The following is a 17,180-nucleotide window of genomic DNA, read 5'->3' on the forward strand; positions in this document are numbered from 1 at the left end:
TCTGCAAACCAAACTTCACAGAGAGGAACAAGAGATTTACATTATGATACGTTAATCTAAAGTTGTTCTCTTTTTAAGGGCCTCTGTGAAATCACCTTCTGTTTATAAGGAGAAAAGTAGTTTTGCCCACAAGTCTCCTGGGGCCTCCGTTTAGCTTATTTTTACCTCACAAGGAGATATGCGTCAATGAAACGCAAATGTTACTTCACACCCTGAGAATGGCACGTTTTTTCCTTTTTTAGATAAAACCCATACGCTTCCCTGCAAAGAGAGGAACTTGCAAATTGGGCATTAGCAAGACTTACACAATGCAGGCTAAACCCTTCTCCCCTTGAGTTTGCAGCTCTTATTCTAGGTAGTTTTACCTGCACATACGTCCGCTAAAACACTTTAAATTACGGCAAACTAGCTCAGCTTGGGATCCTGTGCCACTGTGGCAAGGGGCACCAAGTCATACCTCCAAAAGGAAGTGGTGCTGAAGGATAAAGCCGTATTTAGGAAAAACTGACTTCTCTATAAAACATCACAGAAAAACATGCAAGTAGTAAAGGCGGACAGGGGCAAATTACTCTACAAACACCCTCCCTCAGAGAACTCGCTGATCTGCCAAGCCGAAGTGAGCTTCAGACGCAGGAAAGCTCTGCCAGCAGCTGCCCTGAACTCCAGACGAGTGAAGCAAGGCGAGCTAGAAAGCGCTGCAGCCCGGCTACAAGCAAAGGAGCACCGTTGCTCTGAAGAGCGCCAGGGTTACCCGAGCCCGGAGAGCGGACCCCCCTTTCCCCTTTCCCCAGCAGCGGAGCGCCAGGAGCGTGCAGAGCCGCGCCGCGGCACCGCCCCGCGGGGGGAGCGGGCAGGGCTCCGCTCCGCTCCGCTTGCCGCACCTTGGCGCGGGGCAGCTGCAGAGAGCCGCGGCCCGCCGGAGCACAGCGGGGCCGCCGCGCAGCACGGCCGGGCGGAGAAGCCCCGCCGCTTCCCCGCGGCTCCCGGGACGACAGCCGCGGCACCTACCGGGGGCCGCCATGGTCCGGGGCTGGCGGGGAAGGGGCCGCTCCCCTCCCCTCACATCGGCGGCGCGGCACGGCGGTGCATCCCCCGCGGGCGCTCCCTCGCCCCCGGCGCGGCGCGGGACGCGGGACACGGCACCGGGCTCCTCCCGGCCCCGCCTCCCGCCCGCGGCGCCCCCTGCAGAGCCGGGCACTGGGCTGCCCCTGCCCGGCCGCGCGTCGCCTTTCCGGTACTCGGCCGGACTCTGCCCCCAGGAGGGAAACTGCCTTTTCCAGCGGGTCCGATCACACATTGCCCAGGTGGCCGAGGAAACAGCGCTACAACGAGGAAAGGATGGGTGACAGTAATACAGTGGTCTCGAGAAACCTGGAGCGACAGCTGAGGAAAAGAACAAGAGATACCTGCTTTACACTCATCCCTTATCATGTCTTCTATGAGCACGGAAAACTCCTAGGGAGAAGCCAAGTTGCTCCCTACAGAATGAAGTGAAGTGGCTCAATGTTCTGTGTTTTCATGGAGAAGATGCTGTCTTTCAAATGAAATTTACCAGTTTCTGTAAGACTGCTCATGTTTGAGTACAGAGACAATAAGCAGCAGAATGACGTTATTGTTCAGAGACTAGGGCTCAACTTCCTAATTTTGTCCCTGAAGACAAAGAAACAGATCTGCCTAAATTATTCAGCCTATTCCTTTGCAAACTTCGAAAAAACCACTTGTAACCAGTGAGCTCTTTCATTGATGCACTTCAGCACAGCAAAAGCAGATCCCTACAATCTGGCTTCCCAGTCAAGGCAGCCAGTGAACATTCTGTATGCAGCTTAATGTCACTGCTAATGTTAGAACAGAGGTGCTTACAAGCAGAAAGGAACCAACTATTTTCCACTAACCAACTCTATCTTAGAAGCTAGTCAAACTGTCTTGTTACCTCCAGATCTTTCTTTACTCAAAAACTACTTTAAGCTTACAAACTCTGTGCCACTGCTTGTCTTCCAAAAGCAAGGTGTTTGTTCTCTCAATAGGGAAGTACTGGAACTTCCTGATGATAAAGCCTTATGATTAACTCCAGGTATGCAAAGAAGAAACCATAACTTTCCCCTCTGAATCATCCCAAAAATATACACAAGAATAAAGAACACAAGGACACTGGAGAAGTGTGCAAATACAGAACCAACTTGGGATTTATGGGAAAGACAAAAGATAACTAGTTGGAAACTAGAGTCTCTAAGCAAACTATTTTACTATTATGGAACAGCAAGTGTATTTTAAGAAATATTAAAACAGATGGATAACCATGTGTATGACTTCATGACAGTTACACATTATTTCTCTTGCTAAGCTGTGCATTCACTAACTTTCAGTATAAAAAGTTAAAATCATCTTTCTGATTTTAGATGATAATTTCAACAGGCTCTTATGAAATGAGCTTTTAAATTCTCTCTCTTTAAAGCTTGCAGTAACACAGAGCGGGTAAGCTGAGTCAGCTTCCAGGGAACCCACAGGGCTTCTCCATGTCTGTCAGTGTCACTTAGGATTCTCTGTGTTTTATTTAATCAATGCAAAGCCTCTTTAGCATTTAAACTTCCCCAGTCTCTAAAGTGAAATTAATGTGCCTCCACAAATGAGCTTAAGTAAAATAACTGCTAGTGTGTTGTTTCAGCAACCTCCAACTAAAAACTCAGATAGCAAATCAAGGCAAAAGCCCCTTCACACCCTATCACAGTAAGAAGGCCTAACAAACACTTACAAATGTCCTGAAGAAATAATTAAAGAAAAAAAAAAAAAGAGAGAGAGGAAATAGAGGGAGCATTTAATCTTACCTTGCCCAAAATTGACCGTACAAGTCTTTCCTCACTTCAGTTCACTGCAGCATACGAACACAGCTGCATTTGCAGCATTATTCTCAAGGGTCTGCCTTATCCCTGGCCAAAGAAAAGGACTAGATTGCTCTTTCTGAAGCCAATGCTTTTTTTGCTAGGCACTTACAAGCAGTAACAAGGAAAGGATTGAGTACATGTTTGAATACTAATGCTATCTCTCTTCACTTTTTCTTGGTCACGGAAAGAGCGGAAAGGCCAGAGACCCTTCATGGAAATGTGTTCTGAGATGAGCTGGGAAATGAGAGGCTGGAGAGCAGTGCTGCAGAAACAGACCTGGGGGTCCTGGTCAATGGCAAGCTGAACATGAGTCAGCAGTGCCCTGGCAGCCAGGAGAGTCCTGGGGGGCATCAGGGACAGCATGGCCAGCCGGGCAAGGGAGGGGATTGTCCTGCTCTGCTCTGCACTGACATGGCAGCCAAGAGGAGGGCTGAAAAGACTTATGAGGAGTAGGTGAGGGGAACGAAGGAATTCACAAGTGGTAACATAAATCTGTTGAATATGCTTGCCTTTTAGATCCCAGGATCGTCCACTACTGTCTTGGGGAATACAAGGACAAAACTGCTTTTCCTGCCAGATCATCTGGACAGCTGCAATCACAACACAGGGGAACACACCCAGAGAGCCACACACCTTTGAAAAAAAGCTGCCACACAGCACAGGGAACAGACCTAACTGGCAAAGGCCAGGCAGGAGAGGGAGATACTTATTAACCAGACGAGAAGCAAAGTGAGCCAGTGAAGCAAACACAGTAACTTCCCTGGTTCCTCACAGCAGTTACTTCACACAGTGGGGCTTAAAGTAACCACAGTTTACCAGCAAAAGCTGCATCTTTTCCTTTCCAATGTAGGCAAAAGCACAAAAGTTTGCTGAGCTTTGCAGATGAAGCTTGCAGCTGTAGGTTACTGTAGAGGGAAACTACAAAAACTAGGAAATATTAGTTCCTGCAAACAGTTTCTTTTCTGCAACACAGCCCCATGTTATTCCATACATAAAAGGGGCAGGGCATCTCAAAAACAAGTAAACATACCTAACCAAGCCTCAGCTGAACACTCCTTTTCTGCTACACAGGCTACAGCACCTGTACAAAATGACAGCTTCTTACAATACAAAATACCACAAGAGCTGACTTCTACCTCCCCATGAGTGCAAACATGGAGCCTTCCAGAAGCACCAGCAACAGGCATGCTTTGCTGAGAACAGAGCCCACCCAGTTGTGTGTGTTCATTAGGCAGCGAGGCACACAACATCCACACAGCACAGAACAGCAATATTTGGAAATAGTTAAGTGCAGAGGGCTAGGTAGGGGAAATGTAAAAAGCAAAACACTGCCTACCTACCACTGTTTTTTTGACCGTGGCAGCCCTAAATCTAGACTAAGCACAGGGCCCTCTTCTTCCTTGGTCCTCAGCAAGCTTTATAGTACAATCTACTGCAGAAAAGTGCCATCCATCACAAGGGCAGGAATAGAGAGCTACATTCAGCAGAGCAAACCTGCAGTATTACAGGAAAAATACTTCCCTGGAAAAGTAACTAAAGAATATACAACAGGTGAATGAAATCTCATCAGAGTTGTAAGTACACTAACACACTAAGCTTGTCCTGCTCAGCCTCATCTGGGGTTTCCACATCCACCCTTTTACATAGGTCCAGAAGCTCCTTTTAAGGTCAGGTCCGGGTCTTCAGCACCTACCTGAGCTATGCCTGTTTCATTCCCTATCTCCCGCCTTGCAGCCCTTCAAGCCTATATTCTAGATAGCCTTGTCTCAAATTCCTTTTCTGTCTCTTACAGGTTGCTACTTTAGGATCATGGTGCTACTTTTACCAACTCCCTTTGTTCCTGTACGGGTTTATTAGGAGTATTCAGTACGCTCCTGTTCAGCTGCTTCTCAGCCCATTTTCCCAAGTACCGGCGAGCGCCGGGCTCCAGCCGTGCCGGGCTCCAGCCGTGCCGGGCTCCAGCCGTGCCGGGCTCCAGCCGTGCCGGGCTCCAGCCGTGCCGGGCTCCAGCCGTGCCGGGCTCCAGCCGTGCCGGGCTCCAGCCGTGCCGGGCTCCAGCCGTGCCGGGCTCCAGCCGTGCCGGGCTCCAGCCGTGCCGGGCTCCAGCCGTGCCGCTGAGGGCTCTGCCAGCGCCGAGGCTGTCCGCAGCTCCCAGCTCCTTCTCCTCCCCAGAGCAACCCAACTCCTGCTCTCCAGCCTTCCCCCAGCATTCTCCTTTCGGTGATTTAAAACGGATTACAAGTAGGAGTAAGCTGGTGATGCTTAAGCGGACTTAAGTTTAAGTCTTCCCGCTTCCAGAGCCGAATGGGCACTGCCGGGTTCCCAGCCCCTCCCCTGCCTCTGCACCACGGGCAGCCGTTCGGCACTGCGCGTTGCCTTGCCGCGGGCACCAAGACCGAGCGGCTCCTCGCCCGTGCCCTCACGACGGGAGTGCGGCAGCCCGGGCGCCGCCGCGCGGGCAATGAGGCAGCGGCAGGGGCGGGGCCGGCGCGGCGCGCACGCGCACGCACGCACGCAGGCACGCACGCAAGCGTTAGCGCATGCGCGCGCGGCACGTGTCGGCGTGGGCATCATGGCGGAGCGGCGCGCGGTGCCCAGCGACCTGTTCCCCCTCGTGCTCGCGTTCCTGCGCGAGAGCGGCTGCCAGGGCGCCGCGCGCGCCCTCGCCAGGGAGGCGGCGGCGGTGAGCGGGGAGCGGGACGGGACGGGACGGGACGGGGTGGGGGCTCATCGACCGGCCGGCCGACTGGCTGACTGGCTGGCTGACTCTGGCTGACTGTGGCTGACGCGGCCTCTCTCGCTTTAGAAGGAGCAGGACCCCAACGCGGCCTCCCTCCTGGACATCTTCACCTACTGGCTGCGGTAAGTGCCCTCGCGGTGCGGTGCCCCTCCGCCCGGCCCGCGCCCCGCACGGCCCCGCTCAGCCCTTCTCCCGCAGGTCCCCGGCGGCCAAGAAGAGAAAGCTGGTCCCGAACGGCGCCCAGGCCAAGAGGAAGCCGTCCGCCAGCAGCAGTGACAGCTCCAGCGAAGAGGATGAGAAGCCCCCGGCCAAGAAGCCTGGTAGGTTTGTGGGCGGCCCTAGTGCACACCGGGGTTGTGTTTGGCATTGGTTTCTCACGTGCGTTTAGAGCTCAACTTCAGCAGCTCTTCTAAGGTCTTTCGGCAGCTCTCGGGTGTTAGGTTTGTATTGACTGATCTCGGTTTTGGCAGGTCCTTTGTCCATGACATGGAAGACAGGTTCATTTTAGTTAAGGGTGATCTCTTTATCTTGTTAAAATTCAGGCACAGCAGTTTGTGTTCCATGGAAGGTTTTAGCCATTCCAGAGAAGAGTATTCACTTGCTGCTTGTGTGAGGTTGCTACCCTTTTTTGTTTAGAGCTCGTGTACTAGTGCTACCAAAAAATCCATCCCTGTGCTGCACTTTGCTGTGTGGTGAGCTGTATTTTTCCATTTTAACTGCAACTGTTCTTGTGTCTTTCATTAATCACTGTACACAAGGTCGTGTGTGTCTAGCAGAAGATTTGCCGGAGGAAAAGAATAAATGAGGAGAGGGAGAGACACAGAAAGAAAATATGTCTTCAACTTGAGCCATCCTAAAGCTGAATTTGAACTTAGATCTGATTTTTGTTTGATAAGGACAGTTGTAAATATAATGTAAGACAAAACTTAGTTGTTTTTTTTTTTTTGCTCCATGTTACTGAAAAGCAATCAGTAACCAGGAAGTGCATTTGGCCAAAACACGTTTTGGTGTTTCGAACCTTAACACAGCATTGCAGTGGTTCTCTTTGCAAGCACCTGTCTGTACTTGTTCAGGAGGTTTCTTTAAGCTGGGAGGTGTGCAGACACAGCTAACATTATCTCAGTTTGAGGGGTGCTCTTTCTTTGTGGGTTGTCATTTGTGGTGATAGAAATCTGCACTTAAATTTGTGTGTGACAAAGTTAAAGTCTAGAATGGTTATATCTTTTTGCTTGCCCATTTTGGAGCAGTCTGCCACACACTATCCAAGGAACTAAGTCAGTGTTATGAACTTCAGTCATAGTTTAGTGACCTTAATATATCCTTCAGCCCTAATACCCACTAGTGCAGGATGTAGGTACATGAAAATTGTCAATTAACTTGTCATCAGTGTATGCTGTCCCTTATTTGCAGCTAAAGCATCAGCTGTGCCCAAAGGAAAAGCAGCTCCTGCAGCCAAGAGGGCAGAGAGCAGCAGTGAGGACTCCAGTGATGATTCAGACTCGGAGGAGGAGGAGAAGCCAGCAAAGGTCGGCTTTTCTTTCCAGCAGCTTTAATGCGTGTTTGAGATTGATGAATAATAGCAAATTAACCAGCAGAATTGCATGGGATATTAAGCTCCCTAGTCCTGAACTATGAAGTGCCCATGCTGCTGCAGATACAATGCAAAAAGACAATTCTGTAGTGCAGTTGGACTGGTCCCGGGAAAAATTAATTTTAATTTTTTGTTCTGCACCCACTTTGTTTCATATCCAGATCTGCTCCTTGCTTTTATCCTAGGACTGCCAGGGCTTACATTCTTTGCAAAGAAAGATTCAGTAATATAAGTTTGACCTTTATATATATATATATATATATATATATATATACACACATATATGTTTATGTAAAAAGAGAATCTTCTCTTTGCTTGCTGCAGTCATGGTCTTGAAGTGGAGGCAGGAAGAATGATGTCAGGGGAGGAAGAGTGATAACATTGGATACTAGAGGAGACCAGCTAGAGTTGCCCAGTCAGTATTTTCAGTCTTCAAGTTAGTGTGATCTCTAGAGGGAAGAGGACAGTGCCAGCCTCAGAGGAGCCCAATTTTGAGGAGGCAAAACTGAAGTGGAAAGGAGGCTTACAATGCATTTCTGGGAGGTTTTCTAGAGCAAAACTGTTATCCCAGGATTTTCAGACCCTGACCACTAAACAGAGTGGTGTTTTCAAATCTAAATGGTAACTTCTGTGAAAGACAGCTGTTTCTACACTCTGTGTATGTGTCCATCTTATTAGCCTTGTTTTTTTTCATGACTTTGAGGGTTAATCAGTTTTTCCTGCCGTTGTTTAGAAAGGTGCAAAACCTGTTGTGAAGCCAGCTGGAACCAAAATCCAGCCTCAGAAGAAAGCAGAGAGTTCCAGTTCTGACTCAAGCAGCTCAGATGAAGGAGCACCAAAGAAGCAACCACCAAAACCAGCAACACCTAAATCAGGTACCTGTTATTGTGTATCATGAGGAAAGTGCAAAATCAGAAAAGCAGGGGAGGAGTGCTGGGGGCTGTACCTACATGCAAAGACATAGGTATTAACATAGCACTCTGAAAATCTGCTTTCACTGCCATTCCACTCCAGTCTAGTCTGTTCTGACATAGAGGTGTAGAACTGAATGCAAATAAAACATCTGGTCCTGAGCACTACATTGTTTGAATAACTGTTTATGTTTTGCATTTGCCATTGTCTTCCCCTTAAAAAGCCTTTAGTAAGGAAGCCTTTAGTTTTGGAACTTCCCATGAGCTAGAAGACACAGTTTCCAGAAAACTTTCTCTAAGGTTGCAGTAGCAGTAGGATAAACCAACAGTTTTGCAGTACTATTTCAAAAGCAGTACTACTTAATCTCTCTGTAGGCTTCTGTGGTTCTTTTTTCTTTAAGATACTCACTGCTCAATGTAATTATCCCTCATCTACATAGCATGTTTTGCATGCTTTTTTACTTCTCTCAAAAGGAAATAAAGCTGCCCAGGCAGCCACCAAAGTTGTCAATGGAAAAGCAGAAAGCAGTAGCAGCAGCAGTGAAGATTCTGATGAGGAAAAGGCTGCACCAAAAAAGGTAAATTAGACTATGAAAAACTTCATGAACAATGTAGAAGTCTAGTAACACTGGGTATTATCTTGCAGGCACAGACTACACAGGTGCTGTGCTCAATATAACTCTTACACCTGCTTCTCCTTCATATGCTAGGATTATGTATTCTAGCACCTCTCCATGAACTGCTTTCTTCCCTAATACCTCCTTACTACTTTCTCTGCTCCTTCCTTTACTGGAAAACATCTTGTTGTGTCACAACCATATTGTGTCTCCATTATATAAAATTGCTTTGGCTTGACTCTTTCATGTTTAGCTGTTACTTTGAGTGTTCCACTAGCAAGTGTTTAAAATGTTTCCTGAAACACAAAAATAATCATAGTTGTTTTTAATCATGTGGCAGTTGCTAAATTTCACTTAGTCCTCTGCCCTTCTGTCCAGCTGAGCTCATTGTTAGGGGTTCATGGAGCAGAAAACAATAGCAGAGGAGTTAGAAAGATAATGATACTCGTGTGTTTCTTAAAATTTGCATTTGAGAATCTCTGTTAATCTTTTTCCCTTTGTCTTGAGTATTTGCTCTTAAGTGAGGCATGGTATTAAACAAGATCCAGTTGTCCCCTCAAGATTTCTGCAATTTCCTTTTTTAATGTATATTTCTTTTGATAAGGCTGTTCCCAAGAAATCGCCTCTGCCAAAACCTGCAGCCACTCAGGCATGTCCGGGGAAAACAAAACGTGCCAAGGAAAGTTCCAGCAGTGAGGACTCATCTGACAGCTCGGATGATGAAAAGCCACCTGCCAAACAAAAACCAAAATCTGGTGTGTAAAAAACACTAAATAGGGTTTTTTTGTGAACTATCCAGGGCCATTCAGTTGTAGTCCAGCTGATGGGCTAAATGGGCTTCTGTTCAGTGTGGTATAATGTCTTCAGGTTTCCAGTAGAGAGCTGGTCTGAAGGCAATAAATGAAAACAATGAAAAATTGACATATCTGGGTTTTTTTTCTGTAAAAGTTTGCTGACAAGCTCCTGTTCTTCTAAAAGTGCAGAGGAAACTTCTGCAGAGATGGTTGGGTCAGCTGAACCCCAAGAGGAGAGTTAAACTCGGTAGAAACAAGGAGGTAGCAGTGGGGTGGGTATAATTTTTCAAATTATAAGCTAGTGTTGGATTGTAGCTACAGAAGGGGAATAAATGGAAGTGAATAGCAGAAGTGCTTTATTCTAACTGCAACAAACACCTTGTGCTGCTCACATTATCATGCAGGCATATGAATGCTGTGTTTCTCTTCATAGGTCCATACAGTGCTGTACCACCACCTCAAGGAACACAGGCAAAGAAGGGCCTTGCTAAAGCTCCTGCCAAAAAGGCTGAGAGCAGCGACTCTTCAGACAGTAGTGATGAGGCAGAGCAGGTGCCTTCAAAGGCAGAAGCAGGTATGTTGTGAGAAGGAGAGGGTGCAGGGGAAGTACTACATTGTGCCAACAAAGTTTTTGCAACGTCTTGGCTTCCTTGAAAAAGCCATTTGTCTTTGCTCTGTTGCTGTTTGCTCTTCTGGAAGCTTCTGACTAATTTGAAGGCATTCCAAACTACACTGTCTACAACTTGTGGATCTGAACTGTGGTCAGGTTGCATTTGCACATGCTGATTTGAAAAGTCATTGGGATCTAGTTTAGTGGGAATAAGCCAAGTTCTTGCATGGCTTCCAGTAGGCTGGCTGAGTGGCTGGTGTACTGAGAATGGAGCTTTTTCACATCTGCTAAGGTTTGGATCTTGGGACAAAGGTTTGGTGTGGATGTGGCCTATTAATTTTAAACTCGCTTTTGCAGGCAAAGCAGTAGTAGCTAAAACAATCCCTGCCCCCCAGAAGAAAGCTGTGTCTAGCAAGAAGGCTGAATCCAGTTCTGACAGTGACTCAGGTAATTCAGGAAATCGAGTTCTGATTCTTCTGTGTTAATGTTTTTACTGGCCAAGTTGCTCCATAGTGGTGTATCTAAGAGCCTTAGTGTATGAGCTTAAAAGCTTCAGAATCTCCATGACTAGCAAGATATGAAATTGAAAACCAGCAGCCTGCTATTCAAGGGGGAGTGTGACCATGAGACAAGACCATTGGCAAGTGTAGAAAAGTCTCCATATTGCTAGATGGAAGGGGCAGGGAATTGTTAATCAGGTTTCTCACAGACGTTTAATGGTTAAACTGTTCTTGAGCATGTGTCCTGAGATTTTTGGGGTTTGTTATTCCATTGTGTTAGGAGAAGTTTCTGAAATAAAAATGTAATCACCATATGAAGTTCAAACTAGACTTAGAAAATGCCTCCCTTTTTCTGATGTGACCCTAGAAATGGGAATAGTGTACTTTGCCTCTCGTGTCAAACCAGGTTTGAGGTTTGATATTTCCCCATGTAAGTTCCCTATATACTACAATTTCCCTCTGAGTTCAAGATGCTCCTGTGGCATATCTCAGCATCTCTGGTGGCATGGCAGGGACTGGGTAGCTGCCAGTCTGTCTGCAGACAGCTAGCCCTAGCACTAGGTTGTGTGACACTCCAGTGAGTGCCAGCTGTTGTGTGTTTTCTGGTTTTGTTACCTAGTGTCTCTCAAAGTTGCCAAGTTTTTGATTGCTGTTGCTAAAGTGTTCAGAAATACTGGAATCTATCAGATTTAGTATTCCAGATCCATGTAGCACAAAGAAAGATGTATTTGTACTCAAGAGTCTCCATTTTCAAACTGCTGCTATCTCATCTGATAGAGGAATTAGCTAAAATGAGATACTTGAGCCACAAGCCATTTTGCTTTTCACTTACCCATAAATTACATACATGTTACCACTAAAGTAACTTGCCCATGAAGCCTATTAACTTGAAGAACGTTTTTTTTTTGGTTTTTTAGATTCTAGCTCTGAAGATGATAAAAAGAAGGTAGGGAATAAGCTCCCTGCTAAACAACCTGTGATAAAGAATACTTCCAAACCAGCAAAAGTAGTTGTCAAGCCCGGACAAGCAAAGAAAGACTCCAGTTCTTCCTCAGACAGCTCAGGTATTGGGGTGGGAGAGAAGGAGAATTTCTACCTGCATGTTGTTCTTGTTCAGACCTTTCTGTTTCTGGGCAGGGTCTGAGGGTGCGGTTGGACAAAAATACCCATTGCAGTGTTGTTTCAAGCAGATGATGAAGCGTACTGTGTATCAACACTGAATCTGAATGTTAGCCTTGTTTTAAAGAAATGGGACTTAGCCTTGATTGCTCTTTTTCTTTCCATTCTAGATTCTGATAGTTCTGACAAGAAGGCGGCTCCTGTGAAGCCCACAACTAAAGCAGCAACCCCTGCAGCAAAGAAGTCACCAGCTGCCACAAAGAAAGCACAAAGTAGTTCCGATTCAGATAGCAGCTCCAGCAGTTCTGAGGATGAGAAGAAGAAGAAAGGCCCTCCAGCTAAACCTGCTGGCAAAGTGGCTAAGCCACTGTCCAAACCTTCTACTCCAGCTCCCAAAGCAGACACATCTGACTCTGATAGCTCAAGCAGTGAAGAAGAAAAGCCAGCGGGGAAACCAGCCACCAAATCTACAGGGGCAGCAAAAGCAGCTGTGGGGAAGAAGGCACCTGCTTCTAGTAGTAGCAGTAGCTCATCAGACAGTTCCAGTGAAGAGGATGGGAAGCCCAAAAAGGCAGTGAAGGGGGTGCAGAATGGTTCTAAGGCCACTGCCTCCACAGAGAAAGCAAAAGCATCTGCAGTAGCTGCAAACAACATGAAGTCTAAGCCAGCTGGTGGCAGCAGTAGTAGCAGTGAAAGCAGCTCTGAAGAAGAGACTGGAAAAGTCAATGGAGGTAATTACCAGCAGTGTGGGAAGTGGGTCTGTCAGGCAGTGTTTCTGAGCTAAGCATGAATGGAAGACTTTGAAACAATACTCAATCTAATCTCTGTGTGCTTGTGCCATTTGGTGCAGTAGTAAGAGGGAAGGGCTAGTTTTGATTTTGGGGGGGATCTTTTTCATCTGCATTGCATAGCTGCTGACATTGAAATTTGTGCTGGTGTGAAGTACATGTCTGTGTAGTTGTTGCCAGTTGCCATCTGTGCATGCACAAGATTTAGTGACAGCAAAGCAGACTGCTGGAGGACCTTGTCTGTGTGCAGTGGGACACCGCAGTTGATGCCCCGGTGCACAATCTCAATCTTTAACCCCCCAGAAGGAAAACGACTAGTGATGCACTAGTGATGTGTGCAAGTGCATATGGTATGCATCCAAAATCTAGCAAATTTTGGCTAACAGAACTCTCTCAAGTATGCAAAATCATTCATATAGGGGTACCCTAGTGCGTAAAGTTTTGTCCATTATGATAGGATGGGGAGGTCCTTGCTGACTCAGAATTTGTTAGTGTCTGGTACAGCAGTCTGTTTTCTGGGTGAGGTAATGCAGGCACCAGTTCTCACACCTGGGTCAACATTGGGTTTGCTTTCTGGGGAACAGAAGCCATTACTTTTCCCAATGCTGCCTTTAAAGTTCTGCTGCTGTACATCTAACAGGCACAGTCGGGAAGAAACAGAAGAGGGAAGATGTTCAGGAGCCAGAAACACCACACAGTAAAAAAGCAAAGATCAAAGCCAAAACACCACACACAGTTCCCAAGGTGAAACGGGTGAGTGAGGGTGGACTGTGGCAACTGGCTGAAGAGGCATCTCTGCCTTCTGAACAAGTAGGGGTTTTTCTGGGTGGTTGGGCCCACAGGATTATTTGTATTTTTGCTGTCTCCTAAGTACTCTACCTGTCTGCAGAACCCTAGGGAGTGCACATAACATATTATTCTGGCAAAAGCTGATTTGATATACTTGCACAGGAGCACTCCTGAGCTGCCTGATACGAAGCCAGGAAATGATGAATCTGAGAAACCTCATCTAAAGATTGAGATTATGTGAATAGGGTTCTGTATTTGCAGGGCAAGGAAGGAGGTTGTTACTAAAGGAACATTGTGTGTTTGTATGTGATTACTGTTTCTCATTTTCTTTTTCAACAGCCGTCCTCTCCATTCCGCCGCGTAAGGGAAGAAGAGATTGAGGTGGATGCCCGTGTGGCTGATAACTCATTTGAAGCAAAGGTAGGGCTAGGTGGTGCCAGCGTGGTACCAGTTGGTCTCTGGACGTTCATGACTGCAGAGCAGCTTCGGTGTGCTTTTGGGGAGTGGTTTTGGTTAGGCCTTCTTCCACCAGGAGGCGCATGGGAGAGCGGTATCAGCTCCTGTGTGAATGTGCTGGGCTTTGCTGGGTATGGGGACGTGCAAAGCATTGCCCTCACTCTCTTGGGTACTGACTTGAATTTCTTTTTCCCTCTCTCCATCTCTCACAGAAAGGAGCAGCTGGCGACTGGGGTGAGAAAGCTAACAACATCCTGAAATACACTAAAGGCAAATCTTTCCGTCATGAGAAAACAAAGAAAAAACGAGGCAGCTACCGTGGGGGCACTATATCAACCCAAGTCAATTCTGTCAAGTTTGAAAGTGACTGAGAATATTGGAGTTCATAAACCATCTGCTCACCAGAACACCTTGGATGGGCATATGGACATTACGGATGTCAAGCCTGCCTGGAATGCTACCTCACCTAGCCCCTTGTGGGGCAGGCAGCTCCAGTGCAGGGATGTGGGAGAATGATTGGATGTTTCCCCGTTTTATTTCTAATTTTTAGTCTCCTAATTTGAAACCATCCTTAAGCTGGTGTTATTGGCACCACTAGGGTGACCGCCAAGACTTATATTTTCTACGGTCTTATTTTGAAAGGCTGGCAGTGATTTTTACTTTTGGTTTCCTGCCCATCTAGTAGAAGAAAGAGAAATCATTGTCCTGTGTTTTAACCTCAGCCAGTTTAACTCTCATGCCTTTGAAAAGGCAAGTATTGTCACTTGCCTCCGACTAGTTACTGTAAGAACAACAACTGATTTGGGCGCTCTGGCTGTAATTCCCAACCCCGCTTGACATTTCAAGTTTACCCTCGTAGTGTGACAGCGTTCCTTTTCTCTTTTGTTTTGTGGTTTCACCTTGCAATAAATACCTACTTTTGTCTTCCTTACACTCCTGTGGAGGCCACTAACCAGAGTACTTGGAGAAGCGGTCTCTAAACATGGTTTAGCAGTTGAGTAACAGTATCGATTGCAGTTGCAAGGTGGGGGCTATTGCCAGAAAGACCAAGGTCTGCAGTACTGCTGTGGCACTCTTAATACTTCCATTAGTGTAGCTGGGGAGTGAAGCTGTACAGAAACTTGACTGCATGGGGGTTGTGAAGTTTCACTTGAGGGGAAGGGAAAAGGAGACTGAGGAGATGAAGGCCTCTTAGCAAAAGGCAGAGGTGGATAAGCAGTGTTACTGTTTCAGAGGCTCTGGCTGCAGTGTGGCATTACTCCTTGCTCTATCTGAACATAAAATGTGCCAGATTACATTTACTGCCAGCCGTGTGAGCTGGAGCTTGTTAGGAGTCAAGGTGAATGTATCATTAATGCCTTAAATTTCTGAGTTAGATCACTTGGTCTTGGATCTGTTTTCCATCTGTTAAATCATGAGAAGTGAAATGCCATGTTTTCCCCTAGCACTAGGGCAAATCCTGGTGCTGTAAGGTTTGAAGTATGAGCTACAAGTGTATGTTCAGTATGGGCAGCCACAAAGAATGAGAAACTTGCAGCCTAAACTGAGATTCCATGAGCAATTGACAGTATAATGGTGTACTGAGGGGTGGGCTTGCATTCACTCAGTTGTATGACTGCTTCCTTACTTTGGTGCAGCTTGCATCTGGTAGAAAATATTCCCCCTCTGTTAGATGGTTTAAGTTAACTAGTTTGAGGAGCAGTGGGTTGAGCCCACAGCCAGTATGAGTTGAATAGTGGTAGAGCATGTTTGGGAAATGGACTAGTGGGCTGTGAAACAGGCTTACCCCACGTGATGAAGCTGCCAGCCACTGAGAGGGAGTGCAGGGCCTGATTTCCATGTTTCCATTCCCTCCCCAAAGGGTGCCAATGAGAAGAGCCTTGTTACAGGAAGCTGTGTTTGTGTGCAAAGCATTGTCAACCTAATTGAGGGTTGGGATGAGACTTGATGAGCTACCCCCATGTACATGAGTGGCAACTTTTTCCAGTGAGCAATTTTCAGGACTTCCCCCCCAGCTTGCACAATCACTGGGGCCTGGATTCAAGGCTACAGTGCAGAGGGGCCCAGGAGACCATGGTTATTACAAGAAAGTAAAGGTTAGAGGCCAAAGGAAGGTGGGAAAGAGTATTTTCTGCATGGGTATTTGAACATCATCTTTCTTGTCATTTGCCGTCTTTTTTCTGTTTATCAGGAACTTACATTTGAAACTGTTTAAAATACTTTTATGCTTTGAAGTTTTTAAAAAAGTATAAAATGTGAGAATTTAATGTGTCAGAAAATAAAGATTGCTGCCTTTGTAGTCTGAGTGGATCTGGTAGTTAAAGATATGGGATAGTGGGTGGGAAAAGGGAGGGTGCCAGTGCTTGGGGGGTAACAGCACTGTCTCTACATCTGTCTACAACTACTTGTCATCTTAACTTAAATGATGGTGGACATATAACAGACCTTCAGAAGCAAAAGGTGGCCTGTGCAGCTGGCTGGTGAGTGACTGAGAAATTTGGGTAAGATGCTAGAAACTTATATCAAAAACTGAGGCTGCACAAGTCCCTTCCCATCAGAATATCTTGTCAGGTCTTCTCAAATATTGCTGCCAAAGCAGCTGTATGGCAGTTGGCCATATAAGCACCAGCATATAGGAAAAAGAAAGAATAGGCATAACTGAAAAACCCTGTATAGATGTAGTTAAAGTAAGTGATTTGTGTCCCCTTAGATTTCTTCCTCTATGTGTGCAAGGAAAATAAACTTGCTGATAGGTAGGACCTTGTGGAGCTCTTGAGTGCTGTAATGCTCAATTTTACCCCTTGCACTGTGGTTCTCTGGAAAGGGTGGGATGATGCACCACGTGCATTGGCCTCTATTTTGCTCTGTAACCCACACTCTTTGCCACAGCCTTCCACCTTGAACATGATGCTGTAGGAGAAGATGTAATGCTGTCTGAAGTTCCAGCACAGGACACAAAGAACGTCATTAGCCTTGCTGGAGATCAGCACCTGACTGAGCAAGTGCAACAAGCGCTGGGGTGGGAAATGCTCTCAAAGTGACATGCTTGACACTCCTGGGAAAAACTGGTCCTTTCACAAGATTTTGCAGCTGCTAGACATACTTAGCCTACATCTCTGCTTTACTGCTGTCCTTGTGTAGAGGCCTGGTTTCCCTGTGCAACTGTGGTGCAGTTACAGCTGTTATTAGTGCTGGAACTGGACCAACAGGACATCCCTGTCTGGTGTGTGCTGGAACAGTGTCCCTCACATCCCGATTCCCTTGCGCTTTGTTTTTCTTTTGCTGTCCTGACTATCGTGTTCCGATTGCGCTCCTCGCAAGGGGGTTCTGGCCCTGGAGGTGTCCGGGCAGCGATCACCGGAGCGATGCTCTGAGTGCGGTCAGAG

The 17,180-nt window shown here is 46.7% G+C and overlaps 2 protein-coding genes across 4 annotated transcripts in view; one reads left to right on the top strand and one right to left on the bottom strand.

Annotated features, from left to right (window-relative positions):
• PIK3AP1 (phosphoinositide-3-kinase adaptor protein 1) overlaps positions 1 to 1,624 on the bottom strand; it is a 37,509-nt gene extending 35,885 nt beyond the window's left edge. Inside the window, exon 1 of one of the 3 annotated variants that reach the window (XR_005257305.1) lies at positions 1,009 to 1,624. Coding sequence is in view for 1 of the 3 variants with exons in the window: in XM_038140055.1 (XP_037995983.1) it covers positions 1,009 to 1,297 (289 nt within the window). In the remaining 2 variants the exon portion in view is untranslated. The remainder of the gene's footprint in view (positions 1 to 1,008) is intronic. The other 2 variants (XR_005257304.1, XM_038140055.1) reach the window with 2 other exon arrangements.
• A 3,781-nt stretch (positions 1,625 to 5,405) lies between these two features.
• On the top strand, positions 5,406 to 16,099 carry NOLC1 (nucleolar and coiled-body phosphoprotein 1). The gene is made up of 14 exons (XM_038141295.1): positions 5,406 to 5,562; positions 5,686 to 5,741; positions 5,818 to 5,939; positions 7,030 to 7,145; positions 7,944 to 8,085; positions 8,596 to 8,699; positions 9,343 to 9,493; positions 9,966 to 10,106; positions 10,500 to 10,589; positions 11,560 to 11,706; positions 11,932 to 12,492; positions 13,190 to 13,302; positions 13,678 to 13,758; positions 14,007 to 16,099. The coding sequence occupies exons 1-14, from the start codon at positions 5,452 to 5,454 to the stop codon at positions 14,163 to 14,165; spliced, it is 2,094 nt and encodes a 697-aa protein (XP_037997223.1). The 5' UTR covers positions 5,406 to 5,451; the 3' UTR covers positions 14,166 to 16,099.
• Positions 16,100 to 17,180: the final 1,081 nt, after the last annotated feature.

The sequence above is a fragment of the Motacilla alba genome, chromosome 6 (genome assembly GCF_015832195.1).
Source record: "Motacilla alba alba isolate MOTALB_02 chromosome 6, Motacilla_alba_V1.0_pri, whole genome shotgun sequence".
Lineage (NCBI taxonomy): Eukaryota > Metazoa > Chordata > Aves > Passeriformes > Motacillidae > Motacilla > Motacilla alba.